General features: G+C 35.9%; 1 protein-coding gene across 1 annotated transcript in view; it reads right to left on the bottom strand.

Moving 5' to 3' along the window:
• SHCBP1L (SHC binding and spindle associated 1 like) overlaps positions 1-25,300 on the bottom strand; it is a 45,197-nt gene that overhangs the window by 16,582 nt on the left and 3,315 nt on the right. The window contains exons 3-6 of the mRNA XM_029227191.1: positions 18,196-18,410; positions 17,212-17,298; positions 16,924-17,142; positions 5,934-6,039 (exon numbers count right to left, since the gene is read on the bottom strand). Of these exons, the coding sequence (XP_029083024.1) occupies positions 5,934-6,039; positions 16,924-17,142; positions 17,212-17,298; positions 18,196-18,410 (627 nt within the window). The remainder of the gene's footprint in view (positions 1-5,933; positions 6,040-16,923; positions 17,143-17,211; positions 17,299-18,195; positions 18,411-25,300) is intronic.

Here is a 25,300-nt window from a genome sequence, read left to right as displayed (position 1 = left end):
CAGAAGGAAAGAAATCATAAAGATCAGAGCAGAAATAAATGAAATAGAAACAAAGAACACAATAGCAAAGATAAATAAAACTAAAAGCTGGTTCTTTGAGAAGATAAACAAAATTGATAAACCTTTAGCCAGACTCATCAAGAAAAAGAGGGAGAGGACTCAAATCAATAAAATTAGAAATGAAAAAGGAGACGTTACAAGAGACACCTCAGAAATACAAAGCATCCTAAGAGACTACTACAAGCAACTCTATGCCAACAAAATGGACAACCTGGAAGAAATGGACAAATTCTTAGAAAGGTATAACCTTCCAAGACTGAACCAGGAAGAAATAGAAAATATGAACAGACCAATCACAAGTAATGAAATTGAAAGTGTTATTAAAAATCTTCCAACAAACAAAAGTCCAGGACCAGATGGCTTCACAGGCAAATTCTATCAACCATTCAGAGAAGAGCTAACACCCATCCTTCTCAAACTCTTCCAAAAAATTGCGGAGGAAGGAACACTCCCAAACTCATTCTACAAGGCCACAATTACCCTGACACCAAAACCAGACAAAGATACTACAGAAAAAGAAAATTACAGACCAATATCACTGATGGATATAGATGCAAAAATCGTCAGCAAAATACTAACAAACAGAATCCAAAAACACATTAAAAGGATCATACACCATGATCAAGTGGGATTTATCCCAGGGATGCAAGGATTCTTCAGTATATGTAAATCAATCAATGTGATATACCATATTAACAAACTGAAGAATAAAAACCATATGATCATCTCAATAGATGTAGAAAATACTTTTGACAAAATTCAACACCCATTTATGATAAAAACTCTCCAAAAGGGGGCATAGAGGGAACCTACCTCAACGTAATAAAGGCCATATACGACTAACCCACAGCAAACATCATTCTCAATGGTGAAAAACTGAAAGCATTTCCTCTAAGATCACGTACAAAACAAGGATGTCCACTCTCACCACTATTATTCAACATAGTTTTGGAAGTCCTAGCCACAGCAATCAGAGAAGAAAAAGAAATGAAAGGAATACAAATTGGAAAAGAAGAAGTAGAGCTGTGACTGTTTGCCGATGACATGATACTAAAAATAGATAATCCTAAAGATGCCACCAGAAAACTACTAGAGCTCTTCAATGAATTTGGTGAAGTTGCAGGATACAAAATTAATGCACAGAAATCTCTTGCATTCCTATACACAAATAATGAAAGATCAGAAAGAGAAATTAAGAAAACAATCCTATTCACCATTGCAACAAAAGGAATAAAATACCCAGGAATAAACCTACCTAAGGAGGTAAAAGACCTGTACTCAGAAAATTATAAGACACTGATGAAAGAAATCAAAGATGACACAAACAGATGGAGAGATATACCATGTTCTTGGATTGGAAGAATCAATATTGTGAAAATGACTCTACTATCCAAAGCAATCTACAGATTCAGTGCAATCCCTATCAAATTACCAGTGGTAGTTTTAACAGAACTAGAACGAAAACTCTTAAAATTTGTATGAAGGCACAAAAGACCCCGAATAGCCAAAGCAATCTTGAGAAAGAAAAACAGAGTTGGAGGAATTAGGCTCCCCGACTTCAGACTATACTACAAAGCTACAGTAATCAAGACAATATGGTACTGGCACAAAAACAGAAATATAGATCAATGGAACAAGATAGAAAGCCCAGAGATGAACCCACAGACCTATGGTCAACTAATGTATGACAAAGGAGGCGAGGATACACAGTGGAGAAAAGACAGTACCTTCAGTAAGTGGTGCTGGGAAAACTGGACAGCTACATGTAAAAGAATGAAATTAGAACACTCCCTAACACAATACACAAAAATAAACTCAAAATGGATTCGAGGCCTAAATGTAAGACCAGACGCTATAAAACTCTTAGAGGAAAACATAGGAAGAACACTCTTTGACATAAATCACAGCAAGATCTTTTTTGACCCACCTCCTAGAGTAATGGAAATAAAAACGAAAATAAACAAATGAGTCCTAATTAAACTTAAAAGCTTTTGCACAGCAAAGGAAACCATAAACAAGATGAAAAGACAACTCTCAGAATGGGAGAAAATATTTGCAAACGAATCAACGGACAAAGGATTAATCTCCAAAATATATAAACAGCTCATGCAGTTCAATATTAAAGAAACAAACAACCCAATCCAAAAATGGGCAGAAGACCTACATAGACATTTCTGCAAAGAAGACATACAGATGGCCAAGAAGCACATGAAAAGCTGCTCAACATCACTAATCATTAGAGAAATGCAAATCAAAACTACAATGAGGTATCACCTCACACCAGTTAGAATGGGCATCTACAAACAACAAATGCTGGAGAGGGTGTGGAGAAAAGGGGACCCTCTTGCACTGGTGGTGGGAATGCAAATTGACACAGCCACTATGGAGAACAGTATGGAGGTTCCTTAAAAAACTAAATATAGAGGGCTTCCCTGGTGGCACAGCAGTTGAGAGTCTACCTGCCGATGCAGGGGACACGGGTTCGTGCCCCTTTCCGGGAAGATCCCACATGCCGCGGAGCAGCTAGGCCCGTGAGCCATGGCCGCTGAGCCTGCGCGTCCAGAGCCTGTGCTCCGCAGCGGGAGAGGCCACAGCAGGGAGAGGCCCGCGTACCGCAAAAACAAACAAACAAAAAAAACTAAATATAGAATTACCATATGATCCAGCAATCCCACTACTGGGCATATACCCAGGGAAAACCATAATTCAAAAAGACACATGCCCCCCCAACGTTCATTGCAGCATTATTTACAATAGCCAGATCATGGAAACAACCTAAATGCCCATCGATAGACGAATGGATGAAGAAGATGTGGTACATATATACAATGGAATAATACTCAGCCATAAAAAGAAATGAAATTGAGTCATTTGTTGAGATGTGGATGGATCTAGAGACTGTCATACAGAGTGAAGTAAGTCAGAAAGAGAAAAACAAATGTATATTAACGCATGTATGTGGAGCCTAGAAAAATGGTACAGATGAACCAGTTTGCAGGGCAGAAGTTGAGACACAGATGTAGAGAACATACGTACGGACACTACGGGGAAAAGCCATGGGGGGATGGGGATGGTGGTGTGCTGAATTGGGTGATTGGGATTGACATGTATACACTGATGTGTATAAAATTGATGACTAATAAGAACCTGCTGTATAAAAAAATAAATAAAATTCAAAAAATTTTTAAAAATTAGTAAGTTCAAATTTAGGATTGTTGTATGTTAGTGAGACATAAGGTAAAGATGCTGAGAAGGACTTGTAGTAATGTTGGTCAGCAAAGAATACAAGCAAGAAGGGAAAGAGAAAAGGGAATGAAATTACTGAAAGACCACTGTGTGCCAGACACTGCTAGGTATTTTATACATAGCATCTCATTTCATTCTCAAAAAACCCTATAAGGTGTCAGTGGTGGTGGTAGCCGTAATAGTAGTAATAAAATGTTTATTTAGTACTTACTATGTGCTGGCCATTATTCTAAGCACATTACATATATGAACTCATTTAATCTTCATAGCTCTATAAATAAGGAACACATAGCTCTATAAATAAGGAAATAAGGTATTATCCCCATTTTACAAATGAGGAACTAAAGCACAAATGGGCAAATAACTTGTTGAAAATCACATAAGTAGTAAGTGCCAAAGCCAGAATCTGAATCCAGGCAGTTTGGCTCCAGAGATCATCATCCTCATCAGAACAGTACAGTTTTTTCTCTTTTTAAAGCACTCTGCAAATAGAAATTGAGGTTCAGAGGTTAGGCAGCTTGCCCAAGACAGGCTATTTACCTGACTACAAAGTCCATGCCTTTTCGCTATACTACTTGTGAAGATCACCAGCATAAAGATGATGGGCATGGATAAAACTGTTTAAGGAGAGAGTATAGAGGAGGAAAAACACCAAGTAAAGAATCTTCAAAGTTGAGAAAATTGTTAAAGGCTTATGTACATAGCTGCAACTACCGTCAAATTAAAATTTTTTGTCAACCTCAAAGGTAAATCTAAAATCGAAGATCCAAGCAAAGTGGAACTTGATGATACTGCCTTCTCAGAGTAGCCTTCCTCTCATTATCCTGTCCTCTGAAGTTCATGGATATTTACTTACACAAATGAAGAAAGGGTTGCAAAGCACTGAATAAAAATCAAATAAATTTCTTACTGCCATATAGGAAAATAAAGCCAAAAACAGATTTAAAAACAAAAAAAAGATAAATAAAAATAAAAATATTTTAAAAGGCTGGAGATAAAAGCAAAATCTATACCTTACTTTAAAATGATGTTTTAAAAGATGTTTACAAATATAATTGGTGGAATAATTAATGTTATTGAAAATCTGATCTAATAAGCAAATCAAAGTAAAGTTAAATTTTGTTGAAAATAATAAAAATGGGTAGAATAGCAGATAAGACCAGTCTAATAGTCCAGCTTTATCTCTAACCACTCTCCTAGGAATTAAACACCATCCTTGCTGGACTTCTTTTAGTTCTTCACATATACCCCATACTCTCTTGTCAAACATGCACTCATTTGCTAATTCAACAAAAACTGCTCAGCACCTACCTCGTGCTAAGCATCATGCTAGGTGATTGGATGAATGGTAAACATACACCCCTTGCTCTCAAGAAGCTCATATTCTAGTAAAAGAGACAGACATGCAATAGATAGCCACAAAAGTATTTAATACAGTCATGATAAGGAAAAGTGCCAATAAGAGAAAGTGCAGGGTACATGGGAATATCTAGTAAAATGTATTCTGGAAGGTTGAGAAAGCCTTTTTCTACGGAAATGACATTTAAATTGAGACCTAAAGGATGTGCAGTAGCTCTCTGAAACAACATGGTGTACACCAGGATACGGTATTAATGAGGAATAAAAGAGGGTACATGAAGGTGATGAGGGATAGGATTAGGCTAACTCTCAGAAGATTGTAATTAACAACTGGGTAGATAGTGGAGCCATTTACTGAAACAGAGAACTCTAGTATATAAACAAGTCAATGGATAAGATCATGAATTTAATTGTGGACATGTGAGTTGAAGTACTCATGAGGTTATCAAGGGGTGATGAGTAATAGGCAGCTAGACATATAGGTTTGGGACTCAGAACGAAAATGTGGGCTGTGGATACACATTTTAGATTATCAGTGTATATAACTGAAGTCATGGGAAGAGATCAGATAAATGACTTAGGGATATTATAGTGCAGAAAAAAGATAAGTTCCAAGCATTTAGAGGACAGAAGGATAGACAGACTGAAACCAGCAAAGTATTGTAACAGAAGACAGTGAAAAAGAGTATTCCAAGGAGAGAGCTGTGAAATGCTGAGAGGTCAAATGAGATAGAAATATTTACTCTGACTTAGAACACTTTCCCCTCTTTGGCTGGTTAAATTTACACTCATCCTTCAGGTTTCATCTGGTGATTTCTTCCAGCCAGCACTGCCAGAATTCCTAACTCTGGCTTATGTACCCATCTTATATGCCTTCTGTACATACTCCTATCATAGCATTTATCATTTTGTGTTGTAATTGTAATAGCCTATTTACTTGTCCATATCTCCACCATAATTCAAACTTGTCAAATGTATGGAAGAAGCAAGACTGTGGGTCTGGTTCAAAACTGTATCTCCCTCAAATGCAGTATTTCTCGTATTTGTCTCCCATAGCTACTAGGCATAGCACCTGGCAACAAGACTAGTACTCTGTAAATAGTTGCTGACATATATTTATTTAGTACCTATTAATTGCCAATCTCTGAGCTGGACGTAATGGAGGAAATAAGGCATTACTGTCAGATAAGAATCCAACCTTCAAAGAGCTTCTTTTCTGATTATATGCAGCTATATAAATGAACAAATAATAATAGTGTATTTCTTACCATGTCAGTAGTCATCACTTTTGCTACGATATGTGTTATAGTCTTTCCAAAGTCTCTTTTTCCTTTCCTACGCCTCAGAATTCTTGGAAAGAAAGGCCCATGAACTCTGAAGTTGAAAACATTTATTTATGATTAAATTAACATGAAAAAGACAACATATACCTACTTAGAAAATTAAAACTTGGTACTAAGCACCTTTGAGAAATAGGTTTCACTAATTTTAAGCTTCTTGAGAGCAATGAGCAACTTGAGAGCAATGCAACAATTGAAATATTTTAGATAACTGAGTGTTTAAAGCTTTGAATTCTAAAATCTTTTCATTTTAATGAAAATCTGCGTGCAACCCACTACAATCATCTCAACTTTTCAATACAGTAGAAATTTTCTTGATTGTACTTTCATAATCCACTGAATTGTAGACACTTGAAGCAGCGATAGGTTGTCTGTGATACTGAGGTATAAGAATGTTTTGGGACATGCCTAATTTGAGATACTGTGTTCATTTAACAGATTGTTTTTGTTTCAAAGGTTAAGTTCTCCATAGATATAGTTGGCTGCTGGCCTCCCAGCAGAACAATTCTAGCTTCCCTCTTCATTGCTTTTTAACTGTTTGATGTTCAGCACTCTTTCTCTTCTTTCTGCTTTTCTTTACAGTTCCTGTTTCCTATCAATCATTTAAATGTCATCAAAAGAAAGAAAGGAAAAAAAAATTGAGTATAACTTTTACCGTTACTGTCAGCCAAAAGGGATACTCCTTTTTCAACATATTTACCAGTAGTCTCCTTAGGTGTAATCTTTTGGGTTCTCTGCAGCACTTTGATTATTGCTTGATGCTAATGGGATGCAGCATTAATACCAATATTTTTCAGCTTATATTTCAATTGTTAATATTTTTGTAAAGCTTAAAATTTCAGAAAACTGTTTCTAAGAATTTATGACACCAATTATTAAATTTTGAATTTTAAGATACTAGCAATGTCCTTCAAAGCAAAAGTTTCATTTAACATTTCAAAATCAAACCCATTCAGCATTTTTATACCTATTTAAGCAATTGGTTTTGATTTTGAGAGAAATACTCATATATTTTTTTCACTGTATAGCTAATTACTAGTTGCTCAAAGAGTAAAGCATCTTACATGCAGGAAATAAGTAGTTTCTCATACAATCCTAGTTTTGAAATTAAAGGTATATGTGATTTTTAAAATTATACCTTTATTAAGGTATAATTTACATCACAGACACTCATTTTAAATGAACCATTCTATGAGGTTTCACAAATGTAAACACCCATTTAACTCAATCATAATAATCAAGATATAGAACATTCCCATCATACTGATAAGTTCCTTCATGCATCTTTGCAGTCAATCCTCCACACCCACTCCCAGAAAACCACTGATCTGCTTTCTGTCATAGATTTCCCTTTCTTGGAAGTTTTTTTTTGCGGTACGGGGGCTTCTCACTGTTGTGGCCTCTCCCGTTGCAGAGCACAGGCTCCGGACGCGCAGGCTCAGCGGCCATGGCTCACGGGCCCAGCCGCCTCGCGGCAGGCATGTGGGATCTTCCCGGACCGGGGCACAAAACCGTGTCCCCTGCATCGGCAGGCGGACTCTCAACCACTGCGCCACCAGGGAAGCCCCCTTTCTTGGAATTTTTAAATGGAATTTTAAAATGGAATATGCTATGTACTCTCTTGTATCTGGCTTTTTTCAGTCAGACTATTTTGAGATCCATCATATTATTTTGTGTATCAGCAATTTATTTCTTTATAGCGCAGAGCAGTATTTCATTATAGGATTTTCTATATACAAGCATGTCATCTGCAAGTACAGATAATTTTACTTTTCCCTTTCTGACCTGGATGACTTTTATTTCTTTTTCTTGCCTACTGGTCTGGCTAGAAACTCTAGTACAATTGAATACAAGAATGGACATACTTGTCTTGTTCCTGATCTTAGGCAGGGAAATATCCATTCTTTCATCAGTAAGTATGATGTTAATTATAGGTTTTTCATAGATGGTCTCAAACAGGATGGGAAAGATCCATGCTATTCCAAGCTTTTTGAGAATTTTTGTTGTGAAAGAGTGTTGAATTTTGTCAAATGATTTTTCTATAACAGTTGAGATGATAATATGGCTTTATTGTGTATTACATTGATTTATTTTCATATTTTAAACCAACCTTGCATTCCTGGGATAAACTCCACTTGTCATAATGTATGATCCTTTTTATATGTTGCTAGACTCAGTTTGTTAAAGTATTACTGAGGATTTTGCATCTATATTTATACGGGATAGTTTATGTAGTTTTCTTGTTATGTCTTTCTATAGTTTTAGTATCAGGGTGATTGATAGTGGCCTCATAGAATGAGTTGGGGAGGTGTTCCCTTCTCTTTTTATTTTCTGGAAGAGTTTGTTAAAAAAAAAAAAAATTGGTGTTAATTCTTTAATGTTTGGTAGAATTCACCAGTGAAGATATCTGGTCCTTGGCTTTTCTTTGTGGATAGTTTTTAAATTTGCTAATTCAATCTCCCTACTTGCTATAGGTCCATTCAAATTTTCTGTTTCTGTTCGAGTCAGTTTTGGTAGATTGTGTCCATTTGATCTAGGTTATCTAATTTGTTGGCATATAATTGCTCATACTATTCCTTAATAATCCTTTTTATTTCTGTTCATATTTTCATATTTTCAACTTATTTGGGTAAATACCAACGGTTTGAATAAGTTTAGTTTTTAAGAAACTATCAAACCATCTTCAAAAGAGGCTATACTACTCTGTATTCCCATAAATAATGAGCGTTCCTATTGCTCCACATCCTTGTCAGCAATTGGTATTGTCAGGTTTTTGCTTTGTTTTGTTTGTTTAGCCATTCTAATAGGTTATAATGAGATCTCATTTTAATTTGTAATTCCCTAATGACAAATGATGTTGAGCATCTTTTTTAAATTTATTGATTTATTTATTTTTGGCTGTGTTGGGTCTTCATTGCTGCGTGTGGGCTTTCTCTAGTTGCAGCGAGCGGAGTCTACTCTGCTGCGGTGCGCGGGCTTCTCATGGTGGCTTCTCTTGTTGTGGAGCATGGGCTCTGGGCACGCAAGCTTCAGTAGTTGTGGCACACGGGCTCAGTATTTGTGGCTCACAGGCTCTAGAGCGCAGGACCAGTAGTTGTGGCACACGGGCTTAGTTGCTCCATGGCATGTGGGATCTTCCCGGACCAGGGACTGAACCTGTGTCCCCTGCATTTGCAGGCAGATTCTTAACCACTGCGCCACCAGGGAAGTCCCTCGAGCATCTTTTTATATGCTTATTTACCATTTACCATCTATATATTTTCTTTGGTAAGGTGTCTGTTTAAGTCCTTTTCCCATTTTTAATTGGGTTATTTGCTACTTATGAATGAATTTTAAGAGATCTATCTATATCTATCTATCTGTATATTAGATATGTCTCTTTTTTTTTTGGCCACACCACATGCCATGCAGGATCTTAGTTCCTGACCAGGTATTAAACTCGTGCCCACTGCAGTGGAAGCGCAGAGTCCTAACCACTGGACTGCCAGGGAATTCCCCTAGATACAAATCTTTTATAAGATATGTGTTTTGCAAATATTTTCTCCAAATCTATGGCTAATCTTTTCATTCCCTTAACAGCAGTGTCTTTCACAGAGCAGAAGTTTTTCATTTTAATGAAGTCTAATTCATCATCTTTTTCTCTCATGGATCATACTTTTGGTGTTGTATATAAAAACTCATTGCCAAACCCAAAGTCACATAGATTTTCTTCTGTTTTATTCTAGAAGTCTTAGTTTGTTTACATTTAGGTCTACGGATCACTGTGAGTTAATTTTTTGTGAAAGGTGTAAGGTCTGTGTCTAAGTTCATGTTTTTGCACAAGGACATTCAATTATTCTAACTCCATTTGTTGAAAAGAATATCCTTTCTCTATTTAATTTCCTTTGCCAAAAATCAGTCAACTATATTTGTGTAGATCCATTTATGGACTCTCTATTCTGTTCCATTGATCTATATGTCTATTCCTTCACCAATACCATGCTCCTCTGATTACTGTAGCTTTATAGTAAACCTTAAAATTGGGTAGTATGAGTACTCCCACTTTATTCTTCTTTGGTACTGTGTTGGCTATCTTAGGCTATTGCCTTTCCATACAAATTTTAGAAGTAGGTGGTATCTACAAAATAGCTTTCTGAGATTTTCATTAGGATTGCATTGAATCTATAGATCAAGTTGGAAAGAACTGACATCTTAACAACATTGAGTCTTCCAATCCGTGAACATGGAATATCTCTTCATTTATTTACATTCCCTTTTCTTTTCTGTCATCATAGTTATATAATTTTTCACATATAGATCCTATACATATTTTGTTAGATTTATACCTAAGTATTTCATTTTTTTGGCTCTACTGTAAGTGGTATTTTTTAGAATTCTAAATTGTTCCTGGTGTATAAGGAAGCAATTGACTTTTTAACTGAGGTTTATTGATTTACAATATTATATTAGTTTCAGGTGTACAACATGATTCAAAATTTTTATAGATTATACTTCACTTATAGTTATTATAAGATATTGGCTATACTCCCTGTGCTGTACAATATATCCTTGTAGCTTATTTATTTTATACATAGTAGTGTGTACTTCTTAATCCCCTACTCCTATCTTGTGTCTCCCCCTTTTCCTCTCCCCACTGGTAACCACTAGTTTGTTCTCTATATCTGTAGGTCTGTTTCTTTTTTGTTATAGTCACCAGTTTGTTTTATTTTTTATATTCCACACACAAGTGAACACAGACAGTATTTATTTTTCTCTGTCTGACTTATTTCACTAAGCATAATACCCCCAGGTCCATCCATATTGTTGCAAATTGCAAAATTTCATTCTTTATATGGCTGAGTACTATTCCATTGAATCTATATGGACTTAGGTTGCTTACATATCTTGGCTATTATAAATAATGTTGCTATGAACATTGGGGTGGAAGAAATTGACTTTTGAATATTAACCTTGCATACTGTGAACTTGCTATACTCATTTTTTGTTCCAGGCTTTTTTGTTATTGTGGTGGTTATTTAGGATTCTCTATGTAGACAGTCATGTCATCTGTAAAGAGTTTTATTTATTCCTTCCCAGCCTGTATACCTTTCATTTCTATTTCTTGTCCTATTGCACTATCTAAGACTTCTAGTATGATGGTGAATAGAAGTGATGAGAGAAAATATTCTTGCCTTATTCCTAGAGGGAAAGCATATAGTTTCTCACCAGTGAGTATGATGTTAGCTGTAGAGTTTTTGTAATGTTCTTTTTCAATAAGAGGAATTCTCCTCTAGATCTATTATTATTATTGCTTGATCTATCAACTACTGAAAAAGGGATGCTGAAGTCTCCAACTATAATAGTGGATTTGTCTATTTGTCCTTGCATTTCTATCAGTTTTTGCCTCACATACTTTGATTCTCTGTTGTTTGGTGCATACACACATTAAGGACTGTCATGTCTTCTTGGAAAATCAAACCATTTATCATTATGCAATTCCTGATAATTTTACTGGTTCTGAAAGCCTACTTTGTCTGAAATTAATATAGCTACTCCAGCTTTTTAATGGTTGTGTTAGCATGAAGTATCTTTCTCTAACCTTTTCCTTTGAACATTTCTAAGCGTTTATGTTTAAAGTGGGTTTCTTGTAGATGACATATGGTTGAATCTTGTCTTTTTATCCACTTTGACAATCTCTTATCTTTTGATTTATGTATTTAGATCATTCACATTTAAAGTAATTATTGAGGGACTTCCCTGGTGATCCAGTGGCTAAGACTCCGTGCTCCCAATGCCAGGGGCCTGGGTTCAATGCCAGGTCTGGGAACTAGATCCCACACGCTGCAACTAAGAGGTCACATGCCACAACTAAAGACCCCACATGCCACAACTAGGATGCAGCACAGCCAAATAAATAAAAATAAATATTTTTAAAAATAAATTATTGATATCATTAAATTAATATCTACTACACTTGCAACAGTTTTCCATTTGTTGTACCTCCTTTTTGTCTCCTCTAGTTTTAGCTGAGCATTTAGTAATTCCATTTTATCTTCCCCCTTAACGTATCAATTATTTTAAAAAGTTTTTTTAGTGTTTGCCCTATAGATGGCAATATACATTTTAAACTAAGTCCACCATCAAATAACACTATACTACTTCATGTATAGTACAGGTACCTTTTAACAGAGTTTTCCCATTTCTCCCCTCCTATCCCTATGATATTACTGTCACTTATTTAACCAATCCATAAACAATTACCACCCAATACCATCATAACTACTATTACTTTAAATAGTTATCTTTTAGATTGATAGAGATCTATTGAGAATAAGAAAAAGAAAAGATTTTATCTTCATTTATTCCTCCTCCAAAGCTCTTCTTTCGTATAAGTAGATCTGAGTTTCTGACCTTTAATAATTTTTCTTCTCCCTGAAGAACTTCCGTTAGCCTTTCTTGCAAGGCCAATCTACTGGTGACAAATTCCTTTGGTTTTTGTTAGTTTGCTCTTCTTTTTTTTTTTTTTGGTCTAAGGAAGCTATTCCCCTTCACTTTTGAAGGATAATTTCACTAGACATAGAATTCTAGGATGGTGGTTTTCTTTCAATACTGAATATTTCACTCCACTATCATCTTGTTTACATGATTTCTTATAAGGAGCCCATTGAATTTCTCATTCTTGTTCACCTATAGGTAGGGTTTCCTTACCCCCCTAGGCTTCTTTCAAGATTTTTTCTTTATCTTTGGTTTTCTTCAGTTTAAATATAATATGCCTATTTATACAATTTTGGGGTATTTATCCTGCTTGGAGTTCTCTAAGCTTCCTAAATCTGTGGTTTGGTGTCTGCATTTAATTTGGAAATTTTTCACCATTTTTTTTTTTTTTTTTTCCCTGCGGTACGCGGGCCTCTCACTGTTGTGGTCTCTCCCGTTGTGGAGCACAGGCTCCGGACGCGCAGGCTCAGCAGCCATGGCTCACGGGCCTAGCCGCTCTGTGGCATGTGGGATCTTCCCGGATTGGGGCATGAACCCGTGTCCCCTGCATCGGCAGGCAGACTCTCAACCACTGCACCACCAGGGAAGCCCTTTCACCATTATTAATTTAAATTTTTTTTCTGCTGCATTTCCTTTTTCTCTTCTGGTATTCCAATTACACATATGCTACATTCTTTGAAACTGTTCCACAGTTTTTGTATGTTTTGTTGTTTTTTCATTATTTTTTCTCTTTGCATTTCAGTTTGAGACAATGCAATTGACATATCTTCAAGCTTTCTGATTCTTTCCTCAGTTGTGTCCCATCTACTGGTGAGCCCTTCAAAGGTATTCTTCATTTCTATTTACAGTGTCTTTGATTTCTAGCATGATTTTTTAATTTGTTCTTACAGATTCCATCTTCTGCTTACATTAGCCATCTGTTCTTGCAGGTTGTGTACTTTTTTCCCATTAAAGTCCTTAACAAATTAATTATAGCTTTTTTTTTTTTCTTTTTGGCTGTACTGCACAGCATGCGGGATCTTAGTTCCCTGACCAGGGATTGAACCTGTGCCCCCTGCAGTGGAAGCATGCAGTCCTAACCACTGGACTGCCACAGAAGTCCCAATCATAGCTATTTTAAATTTCCTGTTTGGTTAATTCCAAAATCATACTTGAGTCTGGTTCTGATGCTTGCTTTCCCTCTTCAGACTTAGTTTTTTCTTGCCTTTTAGCATATCTTATAATTTTTTGTTGAAACCCATGCATGATGTATTGGCTAATAGGAAGTGAGGGAGATAGGCTTTTAGTGTGAGGTTTTATATTAATCCAACCAGGAGGTAGCCTGTGTTTGTTTGTTGTAGCTTTAGGTGTCAGAGGCTTCAAATTCCTGTAGTTTCCATATTTCTGTCTCCTCTCCTTTCCATATTTCTGTCTCCTCCTCTTCCTTTAAAACTTCTCTTGGAAGAGTCTGTGTCTTACAGGTCTTTTAACTATAATCCAGTTATTATACTGGAATCCTGTTGGTGTGGTTTTAAGTTTCGGCAGAGAGGAAATGTTCTATATTCTTATGATTGATTTTCAGGCTTTTACTGAGTCTATATCACCAAACTGTGACCCTCACAAGTGTTTCTTAGTCTGCTCTTTCCCCAGACAAGAAGGCTAGACGGGGCTAGAGTCTGGAAATGCCCTTCCTCTAGGTGGGAAAAAGCTCTGGTAAAGTCTTTTCCCCTGGAGAATAGATCTTTGTTATGGAAAATGCTCAGGGTATATTTCACAATGGTTACTTTTCCCTTCACCCTGCCACAGTCATAATGGGATCTTTCTTGGCTCTTCACCTGAGAACCTAGTGAGACTCCTGGAGGTTAAACCCCACAAAGGTATGAGGTCTTCATAAGAACTGCAGCTCCCCAGGAGTTTCTCTCATACTCGTTAACATTCAGCCTCCAGCAATCTATCAAAATTACCATTTAAGTCTTTTACAATTTATGGCTCTAGTGGATTCTGTTCAAGGTAAGCAGATCTTAGCTGTGACTCTTACCTTTCTCCAGATTTCAGGGTGGCAGTTTGTCCTGTGACCTCGGTTCTCTGATAGTTCCAAGAAAGTAATTTTCAAGTTTGTTCAGCTTTTTTCTTGTTGTAAGGATAGGACTGATAACTCACAAGCTCTTTCATGTCAGAGCTGAATCTGGAAATCCTTGGTTCTATTTTATAGTTTTCTCTGCTGAGATTCTCTGTATACTTATGCTTTCCTTTAGTTCTCTGATATAGTTATAACAGCTGCTTTGAAGTCTTTGTCTGACAAATCTAACATCTGGGCCCACCCAAAATCAGATTCTATTAACTTCTTTTTTTCCTGAGGATAGATCTAAATTTCTGGTTTCTTTGCATATCTATTAATTTTGGGTTGAACACTGGAGATTTTGGATAATATACTCTGGTAACTCTGTGTTATGTTCTTCCGAGGATTGTTAGTCTTGTATTTTAGCAGGCAGTTAACTTGCCCGGCCTCAAAATGCAAAATGTTTTCCTTGAGGTATGTAGCAGCTGACATCTCTGCTCAGTTCTCTCACCTTCCATGTTTCGCTCTTATACTTCCTTATTTAGCAGAGTTCCCAGATTTCTCTCCCCTGCCATTGCTAGCAAAGTTTACTGGACAGCCAAGGATCTGAGCAGAGTTTATGCTCAAATTTTGGGTCTCACTCCTTTTGCAGCTCTCTCACTTTCAGGCTATCCCAACTAAATTTCCAGCTGCTCTGCCAGCACTGTCCTTTGTCACCTTGAAACAGTAAGATGCCATTTTTTTTGCTGCCTGGGCTATGAGAACTGGTGATGACCCTCAGACCAGAATGCCACAAGTTCCCATTTCTTACCCATTCCAAGGATAAACTTTTCTGGTTCCTGATGCTTTTGGTCATTTCTTAGTGCCTTAAAATATTTGAAGACTTTTAACATATTTTGCCAGATATTATAATTGTTACCTATGGAAAGGTTTGACCAATTAACTCACTCCACCACCCCTGGAATAAGATTCTCTGTGATTATAACTTTTAAGATGAGAGGACTCTGTGTTGCCCTATACCATTAGAATATAAAGTCTAGTGACGATAACTTGTATTAAAATTCAACTTTCATTGAATCTGGATTTCTAGATAGGTGGATTTCAAAAATCTTATCTATACTGATTCCCCAAAGTAATCCTAAGATTTTGTTACACAGGAATCCCACTAACAATGAAACATCAAAAATGGGCACTAGAATGAGATTCTTAGTGATTTTTAAAAAGGGCAAGCTTGGGGACTTCCCTGGTGGTGCAGTGGTTAAGACTCCACACTCCCAATGCAGGGGCCTGGGTTCAATCCCTGGTCAGGGAACTAGATCCCACATGCGCACCACAACTAAGAGTTCGCATGCCGCAACTAAGACCCGGCACAACCAAATAAATAAACAAATAAGTAATTTTGTTTTTTTTTTTAAAGGTCAAACTTGAGGGCTTCCCTGGTGGCGCAGTGGTTGAGAGTCTGCCTGCCGATGCAGGGGACACGGGTTTGTGCCCCGGTCCGGGAAGATCCCACATGCCGCGGAGCAGCTGGGCCTGTGAGCCATGGCCGCTGAGCCTGTGAGTCCGGAGCCTGTGCTCCGCAACGGGAGAGGCCACAACAGTGAGAGGCCCGCGTACCGCAAAAAATAAATAAATAAATAAAAATTTAAAAAGGTCAAACTTGAAAGAAAATAGAATAAGAAAATATTTAGGCTAATAATTAATTGTTAGACAAGTAAAATATGGCTCAGAATTCCTAAGGCAAAGAATGAGTAAAGGTGGAACACAAAGGAAGGAGCTTAACAGCCTAGTATGAAATAGCCAAAAGTCCTTTGGCTCCAATCAAGATTTTCCATTAATTTTGGGGTCATGAGCAAGAATTCCTCTTTCCCCTCTATTTCAAACAAAGACAGAAATATATACTTTACTGCACAGTAATGTAAAAATATTTTAATACATTTTGAAGTATTCTGGAGAATGATGCCAGTTAAATCTGCATTATTTTATTTAACATCAAAAAAACAACTTATTTTGGTTAGAAAAGAAATTATGAGGCAGTCAAATTAGTCAACTCTCTCTCTACTTTTCATTTTATATGTGGATGACGTCTACTTACTCTTTTCTTATGCTTTGGCCAAAATTAAGAAGGTAAAGAAGAAAGGTAAGGAAAGGACTAGATTTATGAGATTTTTTTCATCAAAAAAACCCAAAACAATGATTTCAGTGAATTCAGCTAATATAAAAATAATTTTCCAATATTGGTAGTTGCACCTGTGCTTATAAATTGGACATCTACTTTTTTTTTTTTTTTTTGGACATCTACTTTTATAATCTATTTCAATTAGGGTAACATATATGACAAGTGATATGATAAAAGAATGACCATGCAATCTTTTTGTTTCCATTTAAAATAGAACAAATTATTACCTGAGGCGTAAATCTTCCCACATTTTCAATAATCCACAGAGCATTACTATCTCATAGTACTTTTTCCAGCATTCAACAGCCTCTGCTGCAGATGGATCTTCTTTAATATTGCTCTGATACTCAATGAGCTCGATTCGCTTGTTTTTATACTTCTCCAAAGTTTTTTTGAAACGTTGTGCAATAGGACCAGGTATTGTTCCATCTTGTATATCACACCACCTGAAAAGTATGAGTATAGTTACAATGTTTATCTTACATAATGTGATGAATGCTTTTAACTATACTTACAAATTAATTCTTTCTTCAATCAAAGCAGTATAATTCTCACAACTTTCTTCATCATCCCAGTCCCTCCAAAGAAAGTCATAAAAAAACCTATGATAAATCAAATTGAGATGACAGTGATCAAAATCAGCCAGTACATGTTTAGAATTAAAAAGACATTCTGATGTCAGAAATCTTTATATGAATCTTAATTGTTAAGAAAAATATTTCAAAATGATCTTTCAGTGAACTAATATTAAAAGTAAAACTTTATACATTAGATGATCTGCATTCTATTTCAAGTTACTACAGATAATGTTTCTTGAAGTGGGATTGTAAAATTCATGTTCCACATTTCACAGATTGTGGCTATGGTTTTGTTTACCAAAGAAATAATACTTGAGATATCATCATATTTTTATTTTGGGGGAGCATTAGGAAAACAAAAACATGACCCCAATATTCTGTATTATGCTTACGTATAGCTTCTCTCAAATTATATCAACTTGTAAGAAGCAATCACAATGAGGATGAAGACATCAGGTATTTGTAATGCCTTTAAAAGTGAAAAATGAAATCTAATATATTTAAGATGCTTAAATATGAACAGAATTTAGTGGGGGTTTTTTTGGACTTTGGGTTTTTTTGGCTGTGCCGTGCAGCTTCCCAGAACTTAGTTCCTCGACCAGGGATTGAACCTGGGCCCCAGCAATGAAAGCGCTGAGTCCTAACCACTGAACTGCCAGGAAATTCCCTAGAATTTAGCATTACTTATCTCTAGAACTGTTCAAAATTCAATTTTTGTAAAATGCAAGATCAAAAAACAGCAAACTTCCACAAGAGAGAATGTTTTAAGTAAAAGTTACAAGTATGTTCATTAAAAATAGAAAAATTGAATTCAGCAGTGAGTAAAAGTTAAATAAAGTGCCTATATGAACAAAACTTACATATTAAATTAACTTTTTGAATATGAGAATTTGAACTTTCAGAAGAAATAACCTCTAATACCTTACAACTTCCAAGGCCAAAGCAATATCATGTAAATCAGAATCTTGTCCTTCAACAGGGTACACTTCCAAGAGAGGCACACTATGCTCTAGTTCTTCCAAAATCTCATCGACCAAATCCCTTGGAATATTTGCAATGTTAGAAGAAAAGGGCTCAGCAACAGAAACAGTAACTTTGAAACAAGATGATGAGCTTTGGCGTAGTTTACAAGTTACCTAAGATAAATATTATAAAATTTGTAATTATAAATGAAAGTAAACCACAAGAATTCTTTCTCAAATATGACCTACTTATAAAATTTCTTCTTTTAAATTTTTATGACTTCGCTAACAATCAACATACATAATAATAATAGATCAATATTGAATAAAATACAAACAATTTTTCAAACTAATTTTTAAACAACATTAATTTTAAGGTTCATGAGAGGAATTGCCTATCTCCCACATTATTCTAAGTTTGAGTTGCCAGACTTTGGGATTTTATAAAATAGTAGTATTAAAAAAAGTTTTTGGACTAATTTTGCCATAAAAGTATGTTTTTTAAAATCCTACTATCTATATTACATTATTTTTAAAAGAAAGGCTAATAAAGAACCAAAAAAAGTAGAATGGACATAATCAAAAAATGAAGTCCTAAAAAAAAAGGTAAAGTCCTTAGGTTGAATAAATTTAGCTTCATAAACAGCACACTATATTGTGGTTACTTGTCTCATTTCACCACAATAGAGTGATAACCTCCAGCACGTCTGAAAATCAGTGCTTGAGAACCACTGAGTTGACAGTAGCTTTAAAAATTAATAAATTATGCTAAGTATTAACACAAAATTTAAAATTACAGAAGTTGGTAAAAGGGTACAAACTTTCAGCTATAAGGTGAATAAGGTCTAAGGATCTAATGTATAGCATAGTGACTATAGTTGATAACACTGTAGTATATATTTGAAATTTCCTAAGAGAGAACTTAAATCTTTTCACCAAATAAGGGGGGGGGGTAAATATGTGAGGTGATGGATATGTTAATTAACTTAATGAAGGGAATCCTTTCACAATGTATATGGGTATATATATATATATATATATATATATATGTATATAAAATCATCATGTTATACACCCTATCCTACAATTTTGTTAGTTAAACCTCAATAAAGCTGAAAAAAATACACTTCCAATAATGAATTTTAAACATTTTCAAGTACATCTCCAATAAAATTGTTTATTTTTAAGTAGATTTTATTTACCTAATGCTACTTATAGCAGCTTTATTCATAACTGCCAAAACTTGGAAACAACCAAGATGCCCTTCAGTAGATGAATGGATAAATAAACTGTGGTACATCCAGGCAATGGAATATTATTCAGTGGTAAAAAGGAATGAGCCATCAAGCCATGAAAGGACATGGAGGAACCTTAAATGCATATTACTAAGTGAAAGAAAACAACCTGAAAAGGCTATATACTATATGACATCCTTGAAGAGAGAAAATTTTTTCTACTCTTTTACTAAAACTGACAGTGTGACTGGGTATAGAATTCTAGGTTAGGATATCACTTTTGTTGACAATATACTTACATAGCTTTTTAAAGTTAAGAACTTACTTTTGAGAAGTCCAATGCTATTCTGCCTCTTGATCATTTATATGAACTTATTGTTTTTCTCTGTGTAATCCTGCTCAACCTTCTCTTTGGCCCTCGTGTTCTCAAATTTCACTATGTGCTAGACAATCAGTGGGCCTTTTCAATTTAGAAATTCATGTCCTTTTGTTCTAGGAAACTTGCACAACTTGACAATTTTCTTTCCTCTGTCTGTTGTTCTTGTTTTCTCCTCTTCCATTTTTCTCTCTCTCTCATTACTTCTCCTCTTCTTTTCTTCCCTCCCTCCCTCCTTCCTTTTCTCTCTCTAGAACATTTAATTGGATGTTGGACCCAATCCCCTAACTACTCTCCTCTCTTTCCTTTCCATTTCTTAGTCCTTCAGCTCTACTTTATGGGAGATTTTACTCCAACTTTATCTTCTAATGCTTCTAATCCTTCTATTCAGTTTTTCACTTGCTGTTGTATTTTTATTTTCCAAAAGCTCTCTTTCTTTCTTGGAATTTTCCCATCATACAGGATCCAGTTCTTGTTTCATGAATGCTTTAGCTTGTCTCTTCTTTCTGAGAATATTAATAGTTTTATATATGTGTGTGTGTTTTTCTTCTCCCTGTCATCTGTTTCTTCCAAATGTCTTCTTTTCTGCTGTTTTAACCACTGTTTTGATATTTAAGTTTCCTCAAATGTCTGGTGACCCTTGGCTGTCTGCTCATATTTAAGAGTTGAGTACTATAAAGGTAATTGGAAGGTCTGTGTGGAACAAGTCTACTATGGATCCACTGTAAGATGTTCTGCCCAGGCTCTTTCCATGGGAACTTCATGTATCAGTATCTTTAGATCTTTTCTTTTGAACTGATCATAGAAGAATCTTTCAATTTTAATGCCTAGAGAGATATGCCTTAGCTGCCTGTGTTCTAGAAGGAGAATCACCGTAGAAGACAGAGGATCCTAACATTCAGTACCAATGAAGTATCACAATCTTTTTTTCAGTGGGATACTCCCACCTTTAACCATGCTTCTCAAGCCAGCTTCTTAAATCTGTAGGTTTATGTCTTTTGCCAAATTTGGAGAATTTCAGCCATTATTTCTTTGAATATTTTTTTCAGCCCAATCTTTTCTTTTAAAACTCTGAAGACATGAATTGTTATAGTCTAACATGGCCCTGAGGCTCCGTTTTTTATTTGTGTATTTTTTGGGTTTTGGGGTTTTTTTCATCTATTTTCTCTCGGGTGTTCAGTTAGGTCATTTCTATTATTCTACCTTCAAGTTTACTGATTGTTTCCTCTGTCTTCATTCTGTTGTTGAGCACATCCACTGAGTTTTTAATTGCAGTTACTATATATTTTTTAGTTTTAGTTCTAAAACTTTGTTTCGGTTTTTCTTTACATCATTTCATTTTCTTTATATCTTTCATTTACTTACTTTCTATTTCTTTGCTGAGACCTATTTTTTCATTTTGCATGTGTTCATAATTGCTCATTGATGCATTTTTATGATGGCTGCTTTAAAATCCTTATCAGATAATTCTAACATTTGTGTCATCTCAGTGTTGATGTCTATTGGTTTATCTCATTCAAGTTGAGATCTTCCTGGGTCTTAGAAGTGATTGAGAGTGATGACAAGTAATTTTCTATTGAAACCTGGACATTTTGTGTATTACATCGTGAGAGTATTAATTTTATTTAAATCTTTTATTTTATCAGTCCTCTTCTGACACCAATCTGGCATGGAAAAGGGGCTTTGTTACTGCCAGATGGGGATGGAAGTCCAGATTCTCTGCTCAGCCTCTGTTGACCCTGGAGGGTGAGGGGGTTGTTCATTACTGCTATTCAGGAGTGGGGGTTCAAGTTCTCTATTAGGCCTCCACTGATACCACCCTGGCTCAGAGAGAGGAGAGCACCTCATTACTGCTCCCTACGTTGTCTCCACTAACATCATGGGGGTGGTAGTGAAAGTTCTGATTCTCCACTAGACCTTTTCTGACACCATCCTTGCAGGGAGTGGAAGGAGTCCCTTTACCAGTGGGGGTGGTAGTCCGGGCTTCCCATGTAGTCTACACTGACATCATGGAAGGCAGGGAAAGTTCCTTTTCACCCAGCTCCCCATTTTCTTCCCACTAGATCTTCTCTAACACCACTCTGGGAGTGGGGTTAGTGTGCCTTGTTACAACTTGGCAAGGGTGGAAGTGTAGTTTCTTCACTTTGTCTTTTCTTGCAAGATGGGAGTGAAGAGCAGCAGTTTTTTTTCTGTATTGTTTGGCTGTCCCTTTCCTGACTTTGACTAGAGAAAGCAGGCTTTTGAGGGGAATTTAAAATTTTTTTTCCTACACCTGTTGGTGTTTCCAGGTTTCCAGCTCCTCTGGTACACAGTCTAGGATATATGAAGCAAAGCCCAGGGAACTCATCATCATGTCATTCCTTGTGTCACAAGGTCCCTAGACAATCTGCCTTCTCTCCAACTTTCAGAGTCTCATGTTTATTTATACATATAATCCAGGGTTTTTAGCTGTACTTGATAGGAAGAATAGGGAAAAGTTTGTCTTCTCCATCTTCCTGGAAGGGAAGTCTCTGTTTCTTAAATAGCTTTCAAGCTATTCTTCTTGAATTCAAGCTCCATCTTCAAGCCAATTCAAGTTCTAAGTACAGTCAATTCCTAAGCCTTTGGGGTTATGCAGTGTAAATCAAGTGGTTTTTTTTTTCTTTTTCCCGGCTTTCCCTACTGTAAACAGAATTCAACTTTCTTAGCTCTACTAAGTCAGTTGTCATTTATTTATATGTTTTACACCTTCTAAATTGTGTTGCTATTGTCTCCTTTTCTATCTCTTGTCCTTGGGTACCTTTTAAAAAATCCCTTTGCTATCATTTTGGTGAAGGACTCTGGGGACAATACTATAAGAGAAGATACTATAAGTTTTCAGACAGGAAACAATATATCATCTGGACTTCCCTAGTGGCACAGTGGTTAAGAGTCCGCCTGCCAATGCACGGGACACGGGTTCGAGTGCTGGTCCAGGAAGATCCCACGTGCCACAGAGCACCTAAGCCCGCGAGCCACAACTACTGAGCCCACGCACCGCAACTACTGAAGCCCACAAGCCTAGAGCCTGTTGCTCCGCAACAAGAGAAGCCACTGCAATGAGAAGCCTGCGCACCATAATGAAGAGTAGCCCCTGCTCGCTGCAACTAGAGAAAGCCCATGCGCAGCAACGAAGGCTCAACACAGCCACAAAAATATATACATATATTTTATATCTATATCTATATCTATAGATATATATATCATCAAAGAATCAGTGACACTGGATTCTCAACCAGCAACACTGGAAGTTTGAAGACAATGGAATAGAATTTTACAAATTCCGGGCATGAAATCAAACCTAGAATTTGTGTATCCAGTTAATCTGTCAAATAAACTTGAAGATCTGTAAAGATATTTTCAAGCACACAATATCACAAAAATTTTATCTACTTTGTGCCCTTAGCCGTGAAGCTATTAGGATAAGATCCTTGGCCAAAATGAGAGAATAAACTAAGAAAAAAGGAATTTGGGGAAATAGGTTATTTACACAAGAGAATGATGAAAGAAATTTCTAGGATGATGGTGGAGGGAGATCCCAAAACCTGTCCAGCAGGTCTAGAGATCACCAAGTTTTAAAATAGGCTTTAAAACCAAGGAGCCTATTACTGGAGTTGGGAGTGTGTGGAAATAGCCGTGATGCAAGCTCTGAATGTTGAGCACAGCCCAAAGTTACTATTTCCTCTGTACAACTATGATATAGCAGAATCAGGTAAATAACCAATTTCCAGAATCCACTAAGAATTCCCTTAAACATCTGCAAATTAAAGATTCTCTAAGCCTTCATCAAGGGATATAAACAAAATTTTAAAGCATGTTGTCCAAGAAAGCTTACTGATGGTGACTAGACATGCTTTTTTTACAAAATTTTTAAAAATCAACCAAAATTCTGTCATCAGAGATAATCACTGTTAACCTTTTGCTCTTTATCTTCCAGTTTTATTCCTATGTACTTCGTTGGATCATACTGTATATTTAGTTTTGTGTCTTCTGTTTTACTTTATGTACACAATGAGCATGTTCCAAGTCATTAAGAGATTTTTTGTTATCATAAGTTTTATAACTACATGATATTCTATCTTATGAATAAATTATCATTTATTTGACCCATATCCTATTATTAAACTTTTATGGTCTTCCCAATTTTTTATTTTATAAATATGACTTGATTACCTTAAATACATAAATCTTCTTCTACATTTATGATTTCTATAGAATGAATTTCTAGAAATAAAATGAACATTTTTAATTTTTATTTATTTTTCTGTGCAGTGGGGTCTATTTATTTATTACTATTTTTATTTCTTCCAGCTTTATTGAGAAATAACTGACTTACAACAAATAAACTATTTTAAAGTTCTTAATATATTTTACCAAATTGCTTTCTACAGAGGTTATAAAAAAGTTTCCTTAATATTTGGCCCACTTTCTAACAAAGAAGGATATGCTAGATTTCCTTCCAATCAAATATTATATTTCCAAGTCTTTTTTCTTTGTTGTATGGATCTGTATTAGGCAGAATAATGGCCCTCAAATGGTCCCCTAATACTTAGAACCTGTGAATATATTACTTTACAAGGCAACAGGGACTTTACAGATGTAATTATGGTTAAGGAATTGAGATGGGGAAGTTCTCTTGGATTACCCAGTTGGGCCCATTCTAATCATGAGTCTTTTAAAATGGAAGCACCTTTCTAGACTGTAGGGAACCAGAGAGATAGTGTGAGAAGGACTTTGAAAATGGATAAAGGGGGCCACAAGTCATGGAATGCAGGTACCTTATAAAGGCTGGAAAAGACAGGGAAACAGATTTTCCCCTAGAGCTTCCAGAAAGGAATAAGCCCTGTCTACTCCTTGATTTTAGCCCAATTAGTCCCATGTCAGATTCCTTTCCTATAGAATTGTAAAATAACAAATTGATATTAAGCCACCAAATTTGTGGTAATTTGTTGCAGCAGCAATAGAAAAACTAATATAGCATCTAAAGCTAAAGCCAGAGATTGAGGTCCATAGGAATAAATTATTGTAACTTCAGAACAAGGAGCATTATATAGCACTGTTGATATTTCGATCCAAGTAAGACTAAAGAAGTAGAGGCAGACAAAACCACCAAATGTGAATTGGGCAGCACAATCTTAAGAGGTCCCAAGAGCTAGTCTCAATGCCTTGTAATGCAAATTAGAATCTGCCAATATGTTATTCTGCTTTTCTTCTGTTCTCGCTTTTCTTCCCACCTTTCTAATGTTTAAAGGACGTTAGCATTTCATAGAGGATATTAAAGCAATCTAATTATGTGTAATCTTGTCTGTTATTTTTGGAATAAGGAAGAGAGCAAATATATTGCATGTAAAATCTTAGAACTTGATAGAATTTTTGGATAACCTAATCCAGTGAGTTTCCATGTAACTTTAGGGATCTTGAAAAGTTTTATGGAA

The sequence above is a fragment of the Monodon monoceros genome, unplaced genomic scaffold (assembly GCF_005190385.1).
Source record: "Monodon monoceros isolate NGI ecotype Baffin Bay Population unplaced genomic scaffold, NGI_Narwhal_1 Super_Scaffold_18, whole genome shotgun sequence".
Taxonomy (NCBI): Eukaryota; Metazoa; Chordata; class Mammalia; order Artiodactyla; family Monodontidae; genus Monodon; species Monodon monoceros.
This window is presented reverse-complemented; position numbering and strand designations above follow the sequence as displayed.